This window comes from Penaeus vannamei, chromosome 18 (assembly GCF_042767895.1).
Source record: "Penaeus vannamei isolate JL-2024 chromosome 18, ASM4276789v1, whole genome shotgun sequence".
Lineage (NCBI taxonomy): Eukaryota > Metazoa > Arthropoda > Malacostraca > Decapoda > Penaeidae > Penaeus > Penaeus vannamei.
Window position 1 is genome coordinate 4,246,487 of NC_091566.1, and position 20,000 is coordinate 4,266,486.

The 20,000-nt window shown below is 38.1% G+C and overlaps 2 protein-coding genes across 2 annotated transcripts; one reads left to right on the forward strand and one right to left on the reverse strand.

Annotated features, from left to right (window-relative positions):
• Positions 1-1,180: 1,180 nt before the first annotated feature.
• Positions 1,181-5,156, reverse strand: ND-B17.2 (NADH dehydrogenase (ubiquinone) B17.2 subunit). The gene is made up of 4 exons (XM_027378541.2): positions 4,827-5,156; positions 2,038-2,120; positions 1,775-1,890; positions 1,181-1,582 (listed from the first exon to the last, which is right to left on the reverse strand). Exons 1-4 carry the CDS (start codon positions 4,919-4,921, stop codon positions 1,454-1,456), a joined length of 423 nt encoding a protein of 140 aa, XP_027234342.1. The 5' UTR covers positions 4,922-5,156; the 3' UTR covers positions 1,181-1,453.
• A 6,092-nt stretch (positions 5,157-11,248) lies between these two features.
• Positions 11,249-18,236, forward strand: Rbsn-5 (Rabenosyn-5). The gene is made up of 10 exons (XM_070132729.1): positions 11,249-11,390; positions 11,555-11,686; positions 12,102-12,242; positions 12,487-12,648; positions 13,904-14,127; positions 14,523-14,662; positions 16,228-16,512; positions 16,758-16,968; positions 17,239-17,351; positions 17,968-18,236. Exons 1-10 carry the CDS (start codon positions 11,249-11,251, stop codon positions 18,062-18,064), a joined length of 1,647 nt encoding a protein of 548 aa, XP_069988830.1. The 3' UTR covers positions 18,065-18,236.
• Positions 18,237-20,000: the final 1,764 nt, after the last annotated feature.

The following is a 20,000-nucleotide window of genomic DNA, read 5'->3' on the forward strand; positions in this document are numbered from 1 at the left end:
ATCTACCAAGTTTAGACTGAAATGTTATTTTCTGTTCAATATATTGTAAAAGCAAAACATGTAATAGAAATTCCATGCATTCTCCAACTTAAAAGTACAAACGAAGACAGTGTTGAATTGTTGATATATATAGAATTTGACCTTTAGATCTTTGGAACTGCCAAATGTAATGTTCCACTGTTTTGTCAATGTATGGACTTCTGTTACTTTCACTTTATTAGCTTCGCCCTTTACATGTTTGTTTCCAACAAGTTTCCGTAGTGTTCTGCTTTATCAACGTTTATTACCGGTATTAGATATTGTGTATTACCTTTGTTTATTAATTACAAGTGCACAGATCAGATCATGAGCTGCTTCTTGCATTAAAATGAACGCTGCACAGATAGTCTCCCTTCCTCCTGTAGAATATTATATTACCAAAATATTAAACTTGCAATGTTACTCTGAATCCTCCTCCAGGTTTTGAAATCTTTGACTGTCATATTAGGATTGAATTCCATTAGCTAAAGCCATGAATGCCTTTCTTTTCCATAAATTTTCACTATATTTTTTAAATTCCAATTTCATGTTAAATATTTTTGTATACCATTTATTGAGTAATATAACTACTCTTTGGCTTTAAAGACAGTTATGAGTAAAAAGTGAAATAACAAAGCAAAGTCAATAATGAAAAAATAAATATAGAAAACACAATACATTCTTTTATATATATAAACATGTACTTTTACATTAAAGTATACAAACACCAATCTGTTTCACATATTTTAGTTATTTAATTTATCAAAAAATAGATGGTAGTATTTCTCAAATTAATTTTTCTCCTTTATTCAAGAAAATGTTACTTGTTTAGCATTCTATCATCAATTTCATTTCTTTAATCACACTCATTTACCTCTTGTAAAACAGTATGCATGCATGTTAACTCTAGCTTCTAACATAGAGCTCAAGTAATGTGTAAAATATCAGATAAAGATTTATTGAGCTATAAATGGGTGATCCTCTATTTAAACATATCTGGAAATACTTGAGCTGGAATGTCTCATCTGTATTAACACTAATCAACTTCTGAAATTACATAGTTTAATCTACAAGATGTAAAAGATAATTCATTAATATTTCTTTATATCTTCTATCACAATGCCATCAGTCATCACTGAGAATCAAAATCAAAACACAGAAGTATATGTTCATTTTTATTAACCTTTATACATTAAATATTTACATGTTTGGAACTAGTAATGTATAGTAATGGCAATTTCTTTATTCATCCGGTATATTAATTCAATAGACCTAACGCCTCTAGAAAAAGAAGCAATAACAAGTCAATTTCATCATGAAGACATCAATATCCCTTTCCCCCCCTTAATTAGAAGAAATAAAAGTCTGTTCATGAAACACATCTAACCTGTTTTTCATTTACAAACTGATCATAAATAACACTACTGGACCAAAGTTACTGTTTCTTCGGTGGAACCCAGGCCTCAATCTTGGGTTTCGTGGTGCTGTATGGCATGAAAGCTTTTTCTGTTCCAGAGGTATTTTCCTCGTGGCCACTCAACCACTGGTAGCTGACGGGGGCTTCCTACACAGATAAAAGTTAAGGAATATTAGAAAACAAAGTAATATTTCACTCATTCAGGCTGTAGAAGAATTATAATCTGTAATCTAATTGGCTTGTAATTCTGACTATGTAAACTCTGAGAACATTTACAAATTTCTAATTCAAAGAAGAAAAAATGAAACATTAAAAATTTGAAAGTATATTATATCTCACCACAGTTGGGGGCTTGTCAGTCTTGTGGTGCAGCCAGCCAAACCATTCAGCTGGTATCATTGATCCATCGTAATCTGTGCCTACACTGGGGTGGTACACGACCCATCTGTTGCGCCCTGGAGATGAGAATTTGCTTCAGAGCAATGTCCATCCCATCGAAATATTATCTTAACACAAATACAAGGCACGTTTCCAAAGATGTAATTTTACATATTGAGAAAATTCATAAAAAACAACGATAAGAAACTGCAGACAGCACTCACCAAGCATGAGCTTTGGGTCTTCATAGTATTTGTTGCCTCTGGCATCTTCTCCCACTAGAGTACCAACTTTCAAGTCATCCACTCTGCAAAAATAGAAATTAGTTACATGATATGCAAAAAGAAAAGGATCTGAATTTACCAAAACCTGGACAATCACAGATGACATCACTCCCTCATTCTGCTTACACTATTCTTTTTCATTCTGTTAAAAAAAGGGTTTCAAAAGATGCTTTTTTAAATTCAATAATGGATGGTATATATAAATCTTTAGATGAGATGTAGTTAACAACCTTTAATAAACAATTGTATTTTTTTCATATATTCATATACATGCAACACCTAATGAACAATAATAAGTTCAATGATAACAGCTTTATAACTATTTTATAGTATATATATATGTGAAATGTTCCCACTTTTTCTAACTTGTTGCTGTAATCATAAGAAAAGTGGTAAAAGAATGGGAAAGTAAATCCAAAATCTCCAGGAAAATGTGTTCACTATAGTATTGTTTAGGGAAATGTCTCTGTACACAGATGGTTCTGCAAGTGCTTAGCCACAAAACAGTCAATTAGTAGACCTTGCAACCAATTTCACCTTTCCTTGAATTTACAGATAAAAAAAAAAAAAACTAGTACTGTCAATATCAATGCTTTTATTTTTGTTATAAACATTAAAATTATAATAGTGTCATTGACATTGCTAACAGCAATATTTGATACCAGAAAATATTTTTGAAAATCATGGAAAAGGGTAATCAGGTGGGACAGGCAGGACTCATAATTGGCTCATTGCTGACTTAGGACTTGTGGAGCTATCTATGTGTAAATACAATTATCCTACCAGGGATGGCATGTATGTACATGCCATCCCAAGAGGCTTGTGGAGGATTGATGGGGGCCTCTGTCCCCAGACACCCTCAAGGAACCATTCTATTTACCTCAGTATGTATAGCAAGATAGGAGGATTCTTCATTTTCCTTAAAGAATAAACCAACACTTTTATATTTCAAGAAACTAAAATTTCCTTCATTTCTGTCTATTTCCTGGATGGCTTGGTTTCTAATCAATTTTTTTCTGGAATTTGGCACACTTTATGGGCTCACATATCAAGCTGTGATAGTTACTAAGGTCTATTTCTTCTGCATAGCAACTATATTGTCTTACAAAGGACCCAGATTCAATGCAACACTGAAAATTAAACATTCCTCACCAGTGTTTTGTCAAGGAATGGCGACCAAGAGGTCTTGATAGTCCCGGTGGAAAGTACAAATGCTCATTAGGTTTTTGTAAATAATAACGGAAAACTATCAAAACACGTTTTTTTTTTAATACAATACATACAGGAATGCATAAAATACATGAATTAGGAAAATCAGACATTTAAATTTACAAAACAATTGTCTTCACAAGCACATGGTAATACATAAACTAGTTGAAAGCCCTCATAGTAATGTAAACATTCATGATGCTAACATTGCAAGGGAAAGGAAAGTTTGGTGTCTCGAGATATAAAGGTATTTGGTTTATTGTTTACAGTGTGGATGTAGCTCTATCTTGCCGTACATACTGAGGTGAAGGGAATGGGCCTCGGTGGATGTTCAACCTTCCCCCTAGGCAGTGCCCTAAGGGCATGCCTAGTCTGCCTAGTTTGGGGGGGGTATGTAGAGTTTCATTAGTCAATTTTGAGCATTTTTTTTTTAACTAGTTTTATGCATTTTTGTTCTATATTTTCCTTATTTAATCCTGTTTCACCCCGTAATTTCTCTTCATGCCCTCCCCTGCTATCGGGGCTAACAAATCAAGATTGTTGATGGAAATGGTACTCAGATCTCGTCAATGAACCATTTACACAAAAAAATGCCAAGAACTGTTAAAATCAATGGATTTCCTGTAGATAGATATCAAAACTGTTTCAAAAGTAAGCCACTACCCTGTTATTCATATTGACCCATAAACATTTACCAAGACCTGTTTAGAATGCTAAAAGGAAAGACCACTTTCTGCGTGAGTGCTCAGGTCATGCATTTGGCCTTGGATAGCCAATGTCTAATGCTGCGTTCGGAACTGCTCGTCCTGCTTGTCCAGACCTGTTAGACGAAATGTTTTGATCATTCAGAACCTCTACTATCTTGTCCAACGAAGGTGGGCGAACAGGAAACACTGACAGTTGCAGGTAACCACAAGATATTGGTGGGTAATTTTATGGCACTCTATTGGTGTTATCAAAGGATATTTTTGTGTTTGTCAGTTGCAGGTAAGTTAAATATGCATTAAAGGAGTTACAAAACCTATGCAACGTGCAAAATAAAGACACCAGTGCAATAAAAAAGAGAATGTTTACATTCGAGCTGGTCGCATTTTGGGCAGAAAGGGTCTTAGAGGTTACGAATGCGGCCCTCTTGTCCTGCTGGTCCTGGACAAGTTGTCTGGGTGGACAAGACAAGGAGTTCCGAATGCAGCATAAATACTAGGACTACACATCAACAGTTTACAAGTACTAATAAAACTTTTACATCTAATAACTCGGTAACCATATAATGTTCAAGGTGAGGATACAATATGTAAGACCTGAAGAAAAATCCGCAGGCTACATATTAATTACTGATATTCCTCTCCTATTAACAGGGTATGACTTTGAATTATAAGCTGCAAATATCAGAATACAATCAATAACGAACTAATATCTACGAAATAACGAAAAGTAATAAATATAACAAACCGAGAAACACATTCACGAACTGAAATTTCTATGAACACTTTGATCACTTGCACATCATAGGAACTTACCTATAAAGCTGATATAACGCTCCTCTAATGCCTCCGTGGTGCTTGATGATCTTGGCAGCCTTAAAAAGCTTTTCTAAGCCGAAGTAACTAGCCATTTTTTTTATTTAGAGAAAAGCCGTCTCGGTGTTCTTTCCCCCAGCTGATCCGAGGCCGAGAATTCACAAATGGACGCATTTAGTTTTTTATCATTATTCATGTTACTCTACACTGTTTTATTATTTCAACAAATATTTATGAAATTAATTAGTAAAATTTTTCAAGGTTGAAAAAATAATCGGCTGATATGAGGTTTAGAATTCGTATATGATGAATTTCAACAGTTATATCACTATTCCTGAAATGCAACCTATATCTTTGGGATAAGCACTTTCATGAATAAATAATTACATTAAAAATGTTCCTCTTCATTTGTTTTGAAGACGTACGAAATATGTCAAAAGAGGAAGTAAATATTTCACTGAGATGGGCTAAAGTATTTTTATTGTTTTTTGTGATTTTTTGGACAGGGAAAATATATGTAGGATTTTGCCTAGCGCAGGGTATTTATATGCTTGTTACAACTACCATCAAAATGAGTTAAACGTTGATATAGTTTCTTAGTCTCTTCAAAACATGCATCGTTGTAAGCTACACAGTCATTTTATTAACGATGTAATGATTCATTCTTAATTTTGAGATAGAAGCATTATGCTTTTAGTGAAAATATATATGTAATAATAATAACCCACTATCACATATAGTTTAGCCCAGCGACCTGTCCATCAGCTGATAAATACGCCAACCTATTGTGACTGTCAAAGGTAATATTTCATCTCCTTTTATTCTGTGTATAGCATTTTCTCACTGGATATGGCTAATATCTTGCCATATAAAACAGAAATGATACGTATTTAAAGCGCAAAATTGTTAGTTAAGACGAAAATAGCCATTAGAATAGGTATTTGTAGGGGAGGGGAGGATGCAATGGACTCGGTGGGTGGAATTTTGAAGAGAAAACTAGTGTTTTTCCTTGACCTTTCTCTCACTAAAACAGCTGTGGAGTGAGCCGAGGTTTCATTATGTAACAAATGATAGTTCTTGGAGATGTGTTAGTTGAGAAGTGTATTGCGTGAGTAAAATGTGATGTGAGGTATATGTTTATTTCCCATTTTGATTTTGATTAACTATTTTTCTTTTCTCTAAATTGATTGCCAATGAATCATGTACAATTTTAAGTGGGGGTTAAATGTTGCTGAGAGCGACACAGAGATAGAGGGAAATGGACCCTGCCATCTTACTGAGCATAATATGCAGAGTCTTAAACAACAGGTACAGCTGCAGAGGCCTTATATTTTAAGAAATGATGAAAATATCTTCTGCATATAATTGCTCAGAGACCAAGTTCTCAACACCCTCACAATGCCAGAGTTCTTAATGTCGATTTTTCTATCATTTGGTACGAACTACTAATAAAGTGGGGGTACAGGGGGGCTTGCCCTTCTGTCTAGGGAATAAAAAGTTGGTAGGAAAGGTTAGGTTTGGGTGGTTAAACAGGAGGATATCGACTTTTGGCTTGTGCATGTTATTGCATGCTTCATATTACGAAGACTGCTGGTTTTGGGACCCAAAGTCTGCAGTGTGTTCCTAGTAACAAATACCTTAAATGGGTGTCGAGATCCTTTTCATGGTTTTGATATGTTTAGGATTCTCCTGTGCAGATATAAAAAGAAGGCTAGGTCAGCCAGAACCTGTTTTGGCTACTGTATGGAAGCAAAATAAAGCTCTGACTAGCAACTTGTATTCTGATTTTCTATCAAATATGGTGCAGTGAAATAACCTACACTGTAGAGATGGCTACCCCAGGGCATCCACGGTTTTCACCTAAGTCAGGAGGATGATAGGTCAGAGGTAATTGCCTAGTTGGGGTACAAGCAGTGATTTGTGTGCAGCAAGGAATCATTGTGGTGTTACAGCATAACATGGTGGCCACAGGAGCAGGACACAGGATCAGATTGGAAAAATGTCCCTTGTCATGACTGATGCTGACTTCTGTTCCTCCAGCCTATCTGAGTAGGATTGGTCTCTGCTCAACATGGTTAGGGATGCAGACGCTGTCAAATATATACATCTCCTATCTGTTCCGCCACTCCAGAAAGCTCTTAACGCCAGGTATACTGGCAGTGAATGGGGTAGGCTTATGGCTGCCATAGCCATGGACAGTGTTAGTAAAATAGTGTGAAACAGTGTGTGAATATTTTACACAATGCAGCCAGAAAGTGTTGGTTTGTGGTTTTAAGTGCCTGGCTAATGACAGTGATTTAAACCAACACATTTAAGTAGACAATATGGTTGCTGGCATATGCAAGCCAACTCTCTGCCACTAGGTATTCTAGAGTTGTGACCCAATTGGTAGTGTTGAAAGCCTAAGGACTGCTGCTGCTGCCAGCACTGACACCACTGATGGCATAAACAATATGGGTGACATCATTGTAGCTGCCCGACTTGTGAAAGAAATCTGTACACTATGTGGTTATTGTGGAAACTTGCATCAGCCTGGTAAAGTACATGCCCTGTGGGGGATGCAACATGCAATACCTGTGGAAAGCTGGGCCACTTTGCAAGAGTGTATAGAGGGAAGAAGCAGGCAGGTACAGATGCTGTGGTTTGTGCGTTGGTGGCCACAGCTCAGGTTGTGAACCAACTATGGCTGCAGATATTAGTGATTGGGGCAATTGGTAAGGCACAGCATGCTACCACAACCTTATTTGACAGTTGTGCTCAAGTTAGTATGTCTGGACCTGCTCTGATAAAAACACTTGGCCTCACACCCAACCAGCTGCAGTGGCAAGTAGGACTATGAGTCTTGGCTAATGACCACCTGCTTGTTCTGGAGGCTTCTCCATGCCATCAGTATTCCAAACTGCTCCACTTTTCAGAATATCTACTTTGTCAAGTCAGTGGACTAGGTTTACTTATCCATCTGTGCCTGCAGGGACCTCGGGCTAGTACATGTGGATTTTCCACATCCACCACCCTCAGTTCCCTTGCTGGATGAGTTGGAGTGTGAGGCTTTACAGACCTAGGGTGCAGGTCATGTCACATCTGCCACTAGAGGAAAATGTGCCAGGGCTGCAAGAGTGGATCCTCACCTTTGAAACCAAATGATACCTACTGCCAGTAATGTCTACTGCCAGTAATGTCTACAGATGCTGTGCCCCATGCATTTTACACCCATGCCTCAGTTCCCAATCACTGGGAAGTATAATTTGAACAGCAACTATACATGGATGTCAGGAAGGTCGTAATTCTTAAAGTACATGTTGGGCAGGCCACACAATGGTGTGCCAGGATGGTGGTGGTGGTGAAGAAATCAGGAAAACCTTGTGACATGGTTGACTTTTAGAAACTAAATGAGCATTGGTTGCTTGGGACTCATCACACTCATGCACCTGTCAACATGGCCTCTAGAGTCCCTGAGCACTCCTATGAAACTGTGGCTGATACCCATTGGGGCTACCACCAGGTAGAGTTGGATGAGGAGAGGTGGCAACTCACAACTTTTATCGCTCCATGGGGCTGGTATCAGTACTGCAGGACATCTATGGCGTATTGTTCAGCAGGGGACACTTATACTAAGAGGTTTGTCAATGCTATTATGAACCTGCCCTAGAAGTATAAGTGTATTGACGATACTCTCTTACATATATGGTATACATATGAATTCCTAGAAGTATGTGCCAAGACTGGGGTAACACTGAATTTAGAACAATTCCAGTTCTGTAAGAGGAAGGTATTATTTGTGGGCTACCACTTGAGCTGGGACACATGTGAACCCTCCAGGGTTGCCATCAGAGACTTCAAGATGTGCACACCCCTCCAGCACCAACATACGCTCATGGATTGGGCTTGTAAACCAGTTGGTGTCTCTCTAGGACCTAATGAAGAAATCCACCAATAAGATAAGTCTTCTGGGATGACTACCAAAAATTCACACTGGCTAAGGAGACCATCTGTCAGCTGGCCAGGAAGGGACTGGCATACTGTGACAAGAGTCAGCCCTCCATTGCCAGCACAGGTTAGTGCAAAGATGGTATTAGGTTTGTTGCCATGCAGAATTACTGCTCATGACCATCATTCACCACACCTCTTTGCTGTAAGAGTGACTGGCATCTGTCACTGTGAGGCAGTTGGCTCCTCACTCCTGCTGAGTTGGGGGTATGCTTTATTGCTACAGATCACCAGCCTTTGGTGAGTTTTTTTGGCAATAAGGCCTTGGTGGATATTTCCAACCCACACCTGTTCCACTTGAAGGAGTGAACTTTGCTTACCTGGGAAGCATGATGTGGTGTCAGATTTCTTATTGAGGTATCCTGAAGCCAGGGCCCACCCAGATGAGGTGGACAAAGAACAGGATGCCATTGCCACTGCTGCCACCCTGGATTTCAGTGGGTATGCTACCTTGGACAAAGAGCTTGACATTCAAGTGGCAATTGAGGACCCCATCTATCAGCTACTTGTAGGAAAGGTTACCAACAGCAACTGGGGTTCTCACTGGTCATAGGAGCTTGCCTGCCTCAGGCTGTTTTACAGTGTGAAGGATAGATTAGCTGTAGCAGGAGACTTTATATTGGCCTGGAATAGAAGGCAACCTGTAGTACCACCATGCCCCCTGTGGCTCCTGCAGCACCTTAGCCTCTTCTACTAACACCAGCAGACTGTGGCAGATGTATTTCAGCTTGGAGGTGTATGCTGACAGACTTAATGGATGGTTGGAAGTTGCACACTCCCACTCAAGTTCCTCCTCCTGCAAGATGATAAAGCACTTTTGTCACTACTTCACTAGGTGGGGAGCTCAAAAATAGTTAACAAGAGATGGTGGGACTAATATAGTGAGGAAAAGGCTAATTTCCTCAAAAGTTGGTGTGTTGTGTCTCATCTCTTCTCTGCTCAATACCCTCAGTCCAATAGTTGGACTGAGGCTGCTGTGAAGACAGCCAAGAGGATATTGTGGGATGACTTGAGACCAGGAGGCAAGTTAGACAATGACAAGATGTCTCGCTTTTTTCCAGAACTTGAATACCCCATTATGTGGGGTGAATAAGTCTCCCACATAAATGACAACAGGCAGGCAGCTCAGGGATGGCATCCACACATCCAGGGAAAAAATAAAATCGACCCCTAGTGGGAACAGACCCTGAACCAGAGGTTCAGAGTTTAGACAGGGTATAGATGGCTAGATAAAACGAGGTTGTGCAGGGTCAAAATTGAGATCAGTATTGCTGATGACGCCATCTACAGCATGGATCCAGTATTTGAATTCAGGACCAGGCCACAGAGCCATGGAACAAGTCATGCACTGTGGTGGAAGTCTGCTCTTATTGTCAGTATGTTGTAAGGATCGATGGAAGTGGCCGCATATTTATGTAACCACAATCACCTGAAGCAAATGTCACCTAAAACACCTCCCATGCGTCCCATATATATATTTCCTTATAACTTTGTAATTATTAAGTTAATTAAGGTGGAGCAATTACTTCTTGATAGTACTTGGATCATGTTAGTAATACTTTCCTGTTGTGTATTCTTTAGACTTTGTTCTTGTTATAGAATATATCAAGGACACCTGGAATAAACACACGTGGTGGAATGGATAACAAAGCATTTATTTTTTGCCACTTTAATAATATAATAATGCTATAGTTCAATATTTACACTGGCATAGATCCACAAGGCTATAACTGTGTGAGCCCGAGAGTGACTGGCTTCTCGCTTGGCCTTATATACACAATGCTGAATGGGGTAGTTTTACTAGACTCTCACAATCCCTTTAAAATCCACACATGACCTTGCCCCAATATATAGATAATATCTATTCATGTCAGTAGCAATATATGTAAGGATCAATAATGACAAATATATAAACGCGTTATAATGGTGACAATCCTATGAAATATAGAGTCCAATATTATAAAAAGATTAGCATAATTACTTACTACCATTGCTATGATGTGGAAGGTGCCCTATACACTAGTTAACTTGTTTGTCTATGTGGAACTATGGAATACTTATTTTTGAGTCCCTTTCACAATATGTATATATATATATGTGTGTGTGTGTGTGTGTGTGTGTGTGTGTGTGTGTGTGTGTGTGTGTGTGTGTGTGTGTGTGTGTTCATATATATATATATATATATATATATATATATATATATATATACATAAATATATATATATTTATGTATATGTATAATATATGTATATGTGTAATATATGTATATATATAAAATATATTTATATATTTATTTATTAGTTAATTTGTTCATTTGTGTGTTTATATATTATATAACAAAGTTACATCATTTTCTCCATTGGTGTTCCAAGGGCAATTCTTGCCCCTGAGTCAGGCTCTTTGACGCAGCCGTGAGGCAGCTCCTGGCAAGTGCCATGGAAGGAGGCAGTAGTGAAGTCCTGGAAGGGTTTTTGTGCCCCATCTGCCTGGAGGACCTGGCATCCATCACCCAACTCCAGGCACATTTTGAAGAACAACATGGATCTGAAGATAAGGATGTGGTGCATGCTCTTAGAGGTTTGTTGGTGGTTGCTTGAGTTTGCCTAAGAAGCATTAATACTCTGTGGTATATTGATTTACTTTTATATGTTGGCATTGAGGAAACCAAAGACACCAGTTTTTAAATGCAGCCAATATGTAAACCCTGGTTTGAAAAAACAACAACCTGCTAATGCTTTCAGGATTCCTGAGTAAAGCAAAGAAAAAATTACTTAATGAAGATGAGCCTGATAATGTAGCGCGAAGGGATTTTGATGGCAGTGGATTAGAATATGAGCCTAACAATCCTTGGAACTGGGACCCACCCCCTTTAGGTAAGTCAACTGTATATTTATGTTTATAAGAATTGTTACGCTCATGGTTATGGTATTGATAAAGGAGGCCATAAAGATGCTTAAAGAACGATAATAATCATAGCAATATTTATGGTATTTTTTTCTTAATTCATTTTATGTATTTTAGTATATTGATGCTTGGAGTGCACGTACAAACTATTGCTTTCTTTTCTTTTATTAGTATTGTTTACATATAGATGGCTTTACAAGCCCTTAGTCACCAAGGAGGGGCTACAAGGCTTGCTCTTTTACTTGTTCCTAGGATTTTCAGGAAGAGAGGTTGATTAAGTGCTTGTGGAGCCATCTGTGTGTAAGCAAAATCAATAAAGCAAAACTGCAGTGGACAGTGCATGTGCCCCTCACAAGTGGATTAAAAGTATTTATGCATTAACAGGACCTTCAAGATGCCACACGTCCTTGTTCAAGAAGATTCGGAGTGCGAGAATAGATTCCTTTGTTGCAGAGACCAACAAGTTATTGATTAGATTAGATAAATTACTTAGAGACATTCCCAATGATCCTGTTAAACGGAAAGGTATGTTTCACAAGGTATTTCAAAGAAGTAATTAAAAATCTTTTGATATTTTTATATATATATATATATATATATATATATATATATATATATATATATATATATATATATATATATATATATATATATATATATGTATATACTTACATAGATATATCTAGATATAGATAGAGAAATAGATATGAATATATATATAGATATAGATTTTAGCTGTTATGTATTGTGTGCCCTCCTTTTCTTGCAGCCCATGAACGAAGTATAGTGATGTGGGCTGAAGACAAGGATGTTCCATTATGCCCATTTTGTGCCAGAACATTTAATTTAGCTCGACGTCGTCATCATTGTAGGTTGTGTGGAGGCATTATGTGTGATGAATGCTCAGAATTCTTGACATTTGATTATGCAAGTAAGTGCAGCCTTAAGTTATACTATCTTCTCGATCTCACTCACTCATTCTCTCATTTTAGCCATGTATCAGAAATCCGAGTGATATGCCTCTCCATTTTGTTTTGTTATGAATATTACAAATTGTATCTCGACTGTTGGCCTGTTATTCCTATCCTACACTTTTATTTATTTCTGTTTGCCTAGTCCTTATCTTTTTGATGGTTTAAAATGTTTTCCTGTTTCTAGAAAATTTGAATATAAATAATATTCTTTATATTTATTTTGTATGATTTATTATTTCTCACTATTCCAGCCATCCTTAAAAATCATACCCTGTCCCATATATTCATCACAACACGTTATTTAAGCACCACCGCACCACATGGCAGTCAAGCAACAATGCACCCACCTCAACTCATGCCTAATAGGGCAATACCCATTTAGTTTTACTTTGGCATCCCATTTATCCAGCCTTTTCCAGACACTGTAGTCTCTTGTTCCCTCACCCTCAAACCTGTGTCTGCTATTTACACCATCCTCGTCTTGCTTTATGGTGGAATTGCATCAGTCCGAGTTGTTACCTGTTATTCACCTCTCTCTCTCTGTCTCTCTCTCTCTCTCTGTCTCTCTCTCTCTCTCTGTCTCTCTCTCTCTCTGTGTGTCTCTCTCTCTCTGTGTGTCTCTCTCTCTCTGTGTCTCTGTCTCTGTCTCTCTGTCTCTGTCTCTCTGTCTCTGTCTCTGTCTCTGTCTCTGTCTCTGTCTCTGTCTCTGTCTCTGTCTCTGTCTCTGTCTCTGTCTCTGTCTCTGTCTCTGTCTCTGTCTCTGTCTCTGTCTCTGTCTCTGTCTCTGTCTCTCTCTCTCTCTCTCTCTCTCTCTCTCTCTCTCGCTCTCTCTCTCTCTCTCTCTCTCTCTCTCTCTCTCTCTCTCTCTCTCTCTCTCTCTCTCTCTCTCTCTCTCTTTCTCTCTCTCTCTCATTCTCTCATTCTCTCTCTCTCATTCTCTGTCTATCGCTGTTTCTATCTCTATCTCTCTCTGTCTCTGTCTCCCCCCCTCCCACATCTCTCTCTCCATCTCCCTCTCTGTCTCCCTCTTCGTCTCCCTCTCTGTCTCCCTCTCCCCTCTCCATATCCCCTCTCCGTCTCCTTCTCCCTCCCTCCTTCCCTCCCTCCTCCCTTCCTTCCGTCCCTCCTTTCCTTCATTCCCTCCCACGAGTGATCTCTGAAGATAAACTTAAGCGTTTGATATTCAGCTCCACTATGTATATCTTCATGCAGAAAAACTTGTTAGTCCAGTTCACCAGGGGAATGTGAATCAAATGACCACGGTAGCCACCACCAGCAGCAGCAGTAGCAGTGGTGGGCCTCTCATGACCTCTTTCCTTGCCGGCATTTCTGGTCTGCGTCGCTCCGGTTCGCAAGGGTCCCTTAATTCCCTCCTATCAGTGATGGACTCCATGACCAGTGAGCAGCACTTCCGCGTCTGTCGGCACTGTATGGTGGTAGGTGTCTTATATTTTTGGTGATGCTGGATGGATAGTTGAAGGATAGCATGTGTATTGTGTGATTATATTTTTGTAGATGTTAGATAGATAGTTGAAGGATGCCATGTGTATTGTGCGATTAAGCTAGTTTGAATATTTGGTATTTGGTTAGGTGCATAATAAAGAAGAGGGGGACAAGGTTGTAAGTTTGGAATGGAGCATTAAAAGAATAGAAAAATTAGATGAATATGCTGGAACACTGTCTTTTGAATAAAAAATTAGACACGGAACTATCTGTAGGTGGAATGAACTGCCCTTGGATTTATTTTAGTAATTCAATATTATTCATTACAAAGCAACAAGAATACATTTACTGATAGCTTTGGAGATAATATTTGTTTCTACCCCTCCAGAGACTACAAGCACGAGACAACCAAGTGGAACAACGGACATCAAAGCCAACGTTATCCCTCTACTATGAAAAACTTATGGAATATCGATCATTATTGGAGAGACTTCTACCCCAGTATGTTCAGATGGCAGAATCATTAAGGTAAGGGTCATAATCTTTATTCAAAGATGTGTTAGTAAATTGATATTGTTATTTCCAGTAACCCAATAAGTGCAAAGAATTTGGAGATTGATTGTTTTAATGGCATTAGATACCTCTGTCAAGGAGGTTATGTTTTTGGTCACGTTGGTTTGTTTGTTGGTTAGTTGGTTAGCAGGATGACTCAAGAGTTATGAATAGATTTTTATGAAAATTTTACCAAATGTGTGTTGTCTTAGCCTAACTTAGATTCATTAAATTTTGGTGTCTGTTGGGATGTTATTTGTTTGTTCTTTAGTAGGATAACTCAAAAAGTTATAAACAGAATTTAATTAAATTTTACCAGAGGTGTGTCTTAGCCTAACTTAGATTCATTAAATTTTGGTGTCTATTGGGATGTTATTTGTTTGTTCTTTAGTAGGATAACTCAAAAAGTTATAAACAGAATTTAATTAAATTTTACCAGAGGTGTGTCTTAGCCTAACTTAGATTTCAATAAATTTTGGTGGTGATCCAAATCGTGATCCAGATGCAGGAATTTTTAAGACGATTGTATCATTACCCCTAGTGCCTTGCCTCTGCTGTGGAGTTCATGTTTACAGATGTCACCTTTATACTTATGAAAGGTGATTTTAGTATAGTTCTTTAAGTGTGAATATTTTTACTGCATCAGCAACCTTTTTGGCTTGGTGGTGGTATGCACTCTCTGAGTGCTTCTAGTTAAAAATAGGTGTTAACGCATTGGATATGGTTGTGTCATGAAAATCATGGTGCCGAAAATACAGGTATTGGGTTACATAATTTGCCAACATTAGTGCAGGTGCATGCAAATACCCATGAGCAGTGACAAGACTCTATGCCTCCCTTTTGCAAAGTTATTTTGTGTAACCCTTTTTAGCTTTTTTGCTATTTTTCAATGTCTGTATTTGTTTTTTGATTTGCTTTATCCTGATGGAAATAGCTTATTTTCATTGCACAGACTCCATATCATCTCTCAATGTAGTATATATGGAACATTTGTTTTTTTGTGTCACATATCTAAGTTTTTCATAATTTTCAGTTTTCCATAATACAACCTGTGCCACCAGTCACAGTATAGAAATGGCGTCCTCCCTGGAGTCGTTGCTCTTCCTGTCACTGCTTATGCACGCTACATCCCACATTCGTTTATTGATGGGAATAATGCTAAAACCCCCTTATAAGTGCCAAATGAGTTAAATCACACTCCAAGAGGTTTGTACACTTGTGGCGAGTCTCTTCGGTCACCCTGGCCTTCATTCATGACAGCAAATTCACATCATCTGGGCCGCGGCCATTTTATCAAATGACGGTATATTCACATCACCCGACCCTCAACCCAGAATTTTCTATGACAGGACTGTAACGTCATCTGGATCATATTTATATTCATTACTTCAACTAATTATTACCAAGTTTAAAAGATTATGCGTTCCTTCTGCTGATGAGATATCCAAGTTACTAATATTAGTTTTTTTCCAATCTCATAGTAACAGCAAGAAATTGTAATTGTGTGTGATGTAATCATTTTTTTGTCCTTGTCCATTTAGTGCAGGAGAAACTACATACAATCTGCAAGATGCTGAGGAGCTGAGAATGAAGATCCTTAAGACTGGTGACAATTTGAACTCCATGGCTCAGAAGATCCGCAACCTTGGGATAGGTAGCCAAGATGTTACTGATGGGGCTGCTAGCAGCATCCCTCTGGGAGCACGGCAGGAGCTCCTACAGAGAAGGATATTTTCAACATCATCTGGGTTCCTTAAAGAACATATTCTAAGCCTTCCAAAATTACCCACCTTTCATGAGCTAAAGGAGACCCAAGAGAGGAGAAGGTTTGTGGGACATTTTTGGAGATTCAATTGTTTATGGTTTGTGTATAGGATTGAATGCACAAAAGGAATTGTGATAAGAAAATCAACAAGATAAAGATTGCAGAAAGTGTTCACTTTGTTCTTTGCCTTTCTTCTTATTTATTATATCAGTTTTCTTCATTTGAGCAATAAAAGAAAGAAAATATAATTGCATTCTTCCTCATAATCAGCTCTGTAAAACTCAGCATTACTATCATTCTGATCAGGTTGGAAGCAGAGGCAAGACTGGCAGCTGAAAAAGAAGCAATGCGGCAGGCAGAGGAGAGAGCAAGCGAGATCCTTCGACGTAGGGACAAAGAGAGCAAAGACTCACCAAGAACAACCCCAAACCGGTCAAGCAGTAGTAACACCCCAAGCAGATCAAGCAGCAGTACACCAGTGTCCTTCTCCACTAGCAGAAAAAAACAATCAGATGAAGTGAGTTTGGTTTTTTAGAAATCTTGTTCATTTAGGGATTTTTTTTCTCTCTATTTTGTGCTTGATTACGATAAGCCACATGAGTATTTTAGATGTTCTAAAGGTAAAAGCTAAAATAGAACAAAGATTCCCAGTGTGTAAAGACATTTTAATTGAAGAATGATTTAGTAAGTGAATGTTATTTATTAAGGATTCCTTATTGACCAATTTGTCCTTAGATACTAGACATTTATGCGTACTTGACACTGTGCATATTCAATTTTCTCTCAGGTTGTTGTTGACACAGGCTGGGGCCCAAATCTCTGTCCTCCAAATGTAACAGAGACTGATGATCCCATGATTCAGCAGATGAACAATCTTAGGAATTATATAAAGCAGGCAAGGTGAGGATACATTACTTACATATAGTCCGAATGTTTCTGGGCTTGTCATTTGATTTCCTTTGTGTTTTTATTATCAGGAATAATTTACTTACATTTAAAAGAAATTTATTTCATAATAAACCATTTGCCCTAGGTGTATGAACTGTCCACTGTGGTTAAAATTGATTATGTTGTACGCAGAAAGCTCCATGAGAGCTCAGCCACCATGGAGTCAATTAGTAGGCTTTAATGACTGTGCCTGATTTCCCCATTCCTTGAATATGCAATTTGTTTTGCTTCTAATACTGTTGATATTGATACAGTTATTATTATTATAGACATCGTGATCATTATATTGAGTACTAATAACAATGAAAATAACAAGATAGTAAAAAAGATTCTCTGAAAATCAAGCAAAAGGGGAAATAGGTGAGATAGGTAGGACTAATGATTGACTCCTTGGTGTCCAAGCACTTAAGGAGCCATCTCTGTGCAAACACAATTAATAAACCAAATTTATATGAGCTTAGCATGTATTTTTGCCATCATGGATGATAGGGTTAAACAAGGAATGTAGGCCAATTCATGATATTTACACTGTAATTGTCGCTGTAACTGGACCTGTTTTCCTCCACAGGGAAGCAAATCGATATGATGCAGTAGCTACTCTAGAGGCCAACTTGAAGGAGCTTCAAGGAGAATATAAAAAGCAACAGCGTTTGATGAATCCATAGAAATTGCAGTCCTAGGCATCTATTTAAATTATTTTGGTGCAAAAAACAAAACAAAATAAATTGTAAAAAGCAAAAAGGGAAGAAAAATAGGAGAGAAAGGAAAGGACAAGTAGACATAATAGTGATCTTGTAAATTATGATATAATTATGGATAATAGATACTGAGATTGAATTACTTCTATTATTGTGCTCCCGTTCTCGGTGACATGAACTGCATTTATAGACCATGTTAGGACCAGGAAGATTTTATTTTATGAATTCGGCAGATTATTGATTTAAATCGTTTGAAACCTGATCTGCACATGTGGAATTAATGGTTAGCAGTTCATCTCCAGTTACTTTAGTATGTAAATTGTTACATACATACAAATGGTCGTACATATATACCTGTGTACATGTACACACACACACACACACACACACACACACACACACACACACACACACACACACACACACACACACACACACACACACACACACACACACACACACACACACACACACACACACACACACACACACACACTCGCACATACACACATTCGCACATGCACACACACATACACACACTCGCACATACACACACACACGCACACATACACACACACACGCACACATACACACACACACGCACACACATACACACACGCGCACACACACGCACACACACACACAAAAATTCAAATACATATGTATTACAAAGGAAAATTTGTAAGCTTTCGTGTCACATAGATCTTTTATATATACATATATATATATATCTTTTTATCAGCCTTAATATCTGTACATTTATTGCCCAATCAATTTGTCTATCTACTGTCTATCTACTGGGACTTAGGTACTGTGGCAACTGATAAATGATAACAGTTAATGAAACAACAGACGTAGATGGTTACCAGATCTTTTTTGGGGTGGGGCTCAGATAATTTCAGATAGACATTACTTGTACAAAATATTTTCTGCTAAAAAGTGTAATGCTTAGCAATTGTTATACAAAAATTGATGAGTGAAGGAGACAATTTACCTGGTCTCGGGATTACTTGATCTTTATATGTAATTGTCTGATAAATAGTAGTATGGCATGGAAGAAAATGTACTAAATATAGGAGCATTACCTTAGTGATACATCATACCTTAGTGTTTTGTTTTTAGGGAATACCTATTGTGTCTAGCCAGCATTACATAGAAAAGATTGATGCAAGGTGCTGCTGTTTGGATATGAACTTGTCAAATATGACTTGTGAAATTTCCTTCTTTGAGCTTGATCTAGTACACTGTTGTCTGTATCTATACAAATTCTGCCTAATAAGTTAGGTTTTTGTCTCCTCTCTTCTCCCTCCCTTCCCTCTCCTCTCTCCCCTCTCCCCTTTCCCCTCTCCCTTCCCTGTCTCCCCTCTCCCCTTTTGCCTTTCCCCCTTCCCCTTTTCCTCTCCCCATTTGCCTCTTCCCCTTCCCCTGTCCCTCTCTCCTCTCTCCTCCTCGCCTACTCTCGCTCCATTCATCTCTTTAGAACTCATTTTCACTCCTACAACTAGGGAAAGGTGTGAATGAATCAGTAGGAATCAAAATATTGCTTTTTGAAGCAAATGTACAAATTAAACCTGAGATTTGGTAAAAAGTTCGCTCCTTCCAACCTTGGACAGTTTGGATGTAAAGAATAGTCAACTTCCCGAATACTGGATTGCTAACAAGATCCTCCTCTCTTTGCAGCTGAAGTAATTTTCCCTTTGTTTCCCCTTTTACTTACACAAATACTACCATATAGGAATATGTAAATAAAAGCTGCATATTTCCATCACCCTCTCCCAAAGAGTCTGTAATCAAACATATGGTAGTTTTATAAACCTTTTGTGTTATATTTCAATTTCTGACACATCCAATGAATCTGGTAGTAGACATAAAAGGGCTCCTAATGTTATGATTGTGGAGTGTA